The sequence below is a fragment of the Notothenia coriiceps genome, unplaced genomic scaffold, assembly GCF_000735185.1.
Source record: "Notothenia coriiceps isolate Sejong01 unplaced genomic scaffold, NC01 NC01_scaffold00026421, whole genome shotgun sequence".
NCBI classification, from domain to species: Eukaryota; Metazoa; Chordata; class Actinopteri; order Perciformes; family Nototheniidae; genus Notothenia; species Notothenia coriiceps.
This window is the reverse complement of record NW_011359122.1, coordinates 1,663,104-1,668,296: the sequence shown is the minus strand read 5'-3', so window position 1 is coordinate 1,668,296 and position 5,193 is coordinate 1,663,104. Positions and strand designations below refer to the sequence as shown.

At 41.3% G+C, this 5,193-nt stretch overlaps 1 protein-coding gene across 3 annotated transcripts in view; it reads right to left on the bottom strand.

Moving 5' to 3' along the window:
* Positions 1-5,193, bottom strand: part of pip5k1bb (phosphatidylinositol-4-phosphate 5-kinase, type I, beta b) — a 34,641-nt gene that overhangs the window by 16,228 nt on the left and 13,220 nt on the right. For all 3 annotated transcript variants that reach the window (XM_010784492.1, XM_010784491.1, XM_010784493.1), the window contains exons 5-6: positions 3,126-3,243; positions 180-332 (exon numbers count right to left, since the gene is read on the bottom strand). In XM_010784492.1, coding sequence (XP_010782794.1) covers positions 180-332; positions 3,126-3,243 — 271 coding nt within the window. The remainder of the gene's footprint in view (positions 1-179; positions 333-3,125; positions 3,244-5,193) is intronic.

The following is a 5,193-nucleotide window of genomic DNA, read 5'->3' as shown; positions in this document are numbered from 1 at the left end:
TCCTCCTTTAACAAATATATCACATTCATCCAATTTGTGACAGTAGTTGTAACATTTTGAGACTTTGAAACTTTAATTACCGCTGTTGCGGGGGGCAACTTCCAACAGGAGTCATTTGGGGGGGCTCTTTGGAAAAAAGGTTGGGAACCCCTGCCATAGAGCAACTTATAGTGTCTCACCATGTAGTATCCAGGTAGTAATCTCTGGAGAAATTTGGCCTCTTTGTGCTGGACGGTTTTAATGATGAACTCGTCATCGCTGGTCAGGTAGAAGAGAGAGCCGCTAGCTCCCGGGTTGGTCAGCTCGATCAGAGGCTCATTTACGAGGGAGTACTGAGGAAAGAAACATAAACAAACCAGTTTAACTTTTCAAACTTGGAACATATCCAGACACGAAACAGCTCTTATACAGAACAGACTGAAGTTTATATGGAAAAAGTATTAAACTAAAGGGCACTGGGAGAGTTCAGACCTCCGCCAAGCTGTGCGCTATTTGCAATGTTTATAAAAGCAAAATATAATTTGTGTAACCATCCCGTGATACAGATCCGCTCCAGAACTTTATGAGTTCTTCCTGGATTATTGCTTCACCCTGAGCCACTAGTTATTTTCAGTTTTCCTGGTGACAAACAAACAAACCATCCAAAAACATAACCCCCTTGTCGGAGGTAATAAAGATTCTACACCCCAGGCAGTTTTTTTATTAAGTGCAGAGAGAAGCCTTGCACATCATCACTGGCCTTCAGGTATTTACAGTAACTCTTGTGATACAAACTATTAAATACATGTTTTTGTTTTAGTGGCTTTATTCATGTGGACAAAAATAATGTAGCCAACCAAAAAAAAGTAAGAGTATACTCGGACATCACTTTGAAATGTGATAGCTTAACATCAGGGAAGGCTTCCCACACAATTTAGATCAATGGCGTAAGGGACATAAGGCCTAGCCGTGTGAGATTTAGGATGGATCTGTGCAGGCCGGTCAAGTTATTGCACAAGCTGTTTACCAAGCTGTTTCCACAAAGTTGGAAGTATACTATTCTCCAAACTATCCTTATATGATGTAGAATTGAGATTTCCTTAAGTTGAAATAACTCCACAAGTACACAAACGTACTTGATAGTCAACATACTGTTCGCCATATAATGGATATTTCAATGACAAGGGGTCTCTGTCTACATTATTTTCATTGTTTAAATGAACTAATAAGTTGACGGAAGAAAAAACCCATCTTGATCACATGAGCCCAGATCTATATGCCAAACTTCTCTGTTGACAAACAGTTAAACTGCGCACTAACAGGAATGCAGAGAAATACAAGCTGGTATTATTAGGAGCAAGTACTGCTTGTGCAGGACCAAATCGAGAACATTCATCCTAACGTGGCAATCATCAGAGACACGGTGAGAGCATCCAGCTGAGGAGCAATGTTGGACGTTATCCGTGCATCATGAGAGTGACATGTTCAGAGTAGAAGAGCAACACTGGAGACTCTTCACCGGTGGCCGTCTGCAGTCACGCTGATTTACAAGAACAAACACATCTGCGGTGTGTAGTGCATTTTCATTCAGGATGCAGTGTGCGTGTGTGTGGTTTCTCTTTTAATTAGACTCTGCTGTGTGGCCTCTCTCTGTCTGAATGAATTCATCTTTACCTCAAAGACATCAGTCATGAACACATCCTTTAAGCTGGTGCGCCTTATGCCATCCTCCCTCTACTGCCATGATGTTACATATCCTCTCCATCTCTCTTTTGTCTATCACTTATGCAGAGACAAACTTACCATATAAAAACAAGAATGTAGCTGGTGGGGTATTTTCATCATAACATGCCAAATCCCAACAACATTAGATAAAATCAAATGTTGTTCCGAGCAAGAAGCAGTCACGAATTTGGCATCAAGACGAGCAGCACATCAAATAACATACAGTATGGCATGTACTGCACATTAATAAAGGCTTTGTCGCGGGTGAGTGAGTGTAATCAGACATCCAAGGCTTCAGGCTGAGGCTTTTTTCCCAGGAAACACACAAGCACAAAAAGAAGCACAAAAAAAACATGAATCACCAAAGTCCTACAAAATTACTCTCTTTTTCTCTCTATCTATTTCTCAGTCTGTTTGAGTCTTCTGGGAAATCACAGAATCATCTGCTGATTGAATTCAACATTGGGAGCTAAAGCTGTCGTAATGAGGGCGCGCTGTGTTAGCTCATTCATTACCCCTAATATCTCCACCGCCCCAGTGTTTTGCCTCCCACTCCTAGTTTTCCCCTTGGCCAGTGGTGTGTGGCAATACAAGTCCACTTATCAATCAAATACGTGTTGAATTTCGTCACACTTAAGTACGCACTGACTTAGAAGATTAGAGTTCAAGCAATGCTAAGTAATTCATGAGAAAGATAACTAGCAGGTCTCATGGTTGGTTTCCTAATTGTACTTTTGACATGGCGCAGACAGAAAACATGGAACGAAATCACATTTCCCTCTAAATGAGGACAAATAACTACTGAGCAGAAACAGTGTTGTTTAACATAGAGTATACTTGTATCAGAGAGGTGCTCCACAATGGGAAGTATGTTTATTAACACATACTGTTAGATAGAACTCCTCAAAGCACTTTCGCTTCCTCACTTTCATGTTAAAAGATAAGATATCACTCCCATGCCTGTCGACTAAATATAAAGCTCCAGTCAGCTGGCAGTTAATAGCTCCTCTAAAGTTCACCTACTTTTACATTTTTGTTTGCGAAACCCATGCAAAGACGGTATAAAAAGAAATGTGGTTTTTTGTGGGTTTGTGTGCAGGACTTCATCTTGACAATGACTGTCATGGCATCAAGTGAGATGCCACTGTGAATATGCATATTTCAAATAATGGCAAACATTTATTACATTTGTTTCTGCCTTTTTCTTTGGGAAACTAACATATATTAGGTAAATAAGGCTTTTTATAATGTATATGCTTAATTTGATTTGACCTGTATGACTTCCCCCCTACACCTGCATAATTGTAAACAAAGCAGAAAAGACTGAAACTGAAGAAGTGGATTATGAGCTTGTAATGGATTGTCATGGAAAGGTGGAAAAAATAATAACCAGTTATGTCTCAGACAGTTTTAAGTCTTACCAGGTAGTCGTCTGGTTTGATGCCGAACAGATCCCTGAAGTAGCGGAAAGCCAGCGGGGCGTAGGTCTTGAAGCGAAAGTCCGGATAGTGATGTGCGGGGGTCAAGTTGCTTCCCTCACTGCGATGTGTGATGAATAACAAAGAAAAGCAGGAAACAAAAACAAATAATGGTACATGAGATACATTAATCCAACACTCAACTCAAATAAGGGGGCAATAAAGAAAACCTTTAACGTTATATAAGTGTTGTTAACACAGTCATCCCACCAAGGATCACCTGCAGGAAGCACCAAGGGGGAATTTGAACCCTAATACGTAATCTGTGTGGCTATTGACTCCCAGCAAGTGTACCGGTGGGCCCTTGTAATGTGCTCCAGCCATGCATGAACAGGCTTTAGTAAGTAATCTCTGGGAACCCAGATTCCAGTATTATGCCAACAAACGGGCCAGTATAGAGTTCCTCACCTGGAGACTAAGGATGGCTCTGATTACTGGATCTAAACAACACCACACAACAGATGAGCCTTGACTCTGAGCAGGAGAAAGGGAAAGGTGAAAATGAAAAACAACAAAAGGGACAAAATAAACGACATGTTGTTGATCTGATTAAACTGTGGAACCTTTGACAACGACCCTGTTTTATAACCTGTGTCCAAGGGGAAGACCACAACACAGGCACGTCTAATAAGGTTAGCATGAGTCAGACATTGAGTCTTTCATCATAAAATAAATTACGCCTACCCGAAATCTACAAGGATTTGGTTTACTAAAGGGTTATGCTTTCCAGAGCACCTCTAAATCGGTTTACTATTCTGAGGATTTAGATGGTTTTCTGGGTAAAAAGGCTGCTGTGTTGTTATTTGGTAGTGATATATCCAGTAATGGGATACAGGCAACAGGCAAGCACAGTCGTGTAAAACAATACCTGTGATTACTCTGCAGTGAAATCTGACTGCTCTGTCGTGAGGGCAACAACAATTATCTATCATCAATGACTGACAGTCCATGTCCGTAACATACGCCTGCATGGAAACCATTCAACACCTGAACGTTTTTCATTCAACCTAATCAGAGAGCAGAGTGTGTGTTTATGTGTCAAAGTGATCGCTGACCCCTCCAGCCATCCAAAACTAGACTGACAGGACAAACTACAGTGATGGGAAACCCCCCAGAGAAAAACACTGACAAGAGGAAGAAGAGAGTGAGAAGGAGCAGCATCGTAGAGCCGTCTACATACTCAGCCGCTCTCTCAGGAGGCGTTTGTGTTTGTTTCCTTTCACAGAAAACAACAAAAGCATTTAGATAAGGTAAAGAAAAATAGAGGCAATCTTGATATTAGATCACACCACCCACACTACTTCTGGCACCTTTGCTCACACCCATCTTCGAACTCTGCCTTTACTTTGATCATGCAACTTTGATTTTGATACTATTTAAAGGTGGGCTAGGTAATTTTGGAAAAACCAGCTCGAGTGCGCTAGAATTTGAAAATACACAACCGGAGAAAATCTGCCACTTCCTTACAGAGCCCCTCCTCCAACACACGAACGTGCACATGACCAATGAGGGCAGGAGATAAGTTTGTGCACAGATGGAAGGCTGACAGGCAGGTAGGCCATCCAGTTATTTTAGCCGGGCCGGCTCAGATGATTGGTCGTGCTTTTTACAGTACTACGGCTTCCACAGATGACATTTTTGTATGGATTTTTTGTCAAAGCACTTCAGATATCCATTGCTATCGGGATGTTAAGAGCATTCCATGGGATATAACAAAAAGTGTATCTCAAGCCGGTTTCTCAAACTTACCTACCCCACCTTTTAATATAAGGTTTTGTGACTGCATCTTTCACGGTTGGGGCGTTATAACAGTGACTGCTCACAGCCAATCAGATATAGAAACATATGGTTAATTCCTGAAAACCTCTTCTGTGGTAGTTCCTGCTACAGGAGGTGTCTCATTTCCAATTATGACACACACACACACACACACACACGTTTTCTCTCCTCCTAATTGTGTTTTGGGTCATTTTCTTTTCCCCTAACTCTGTAACGTTGATGTTTTACTTCA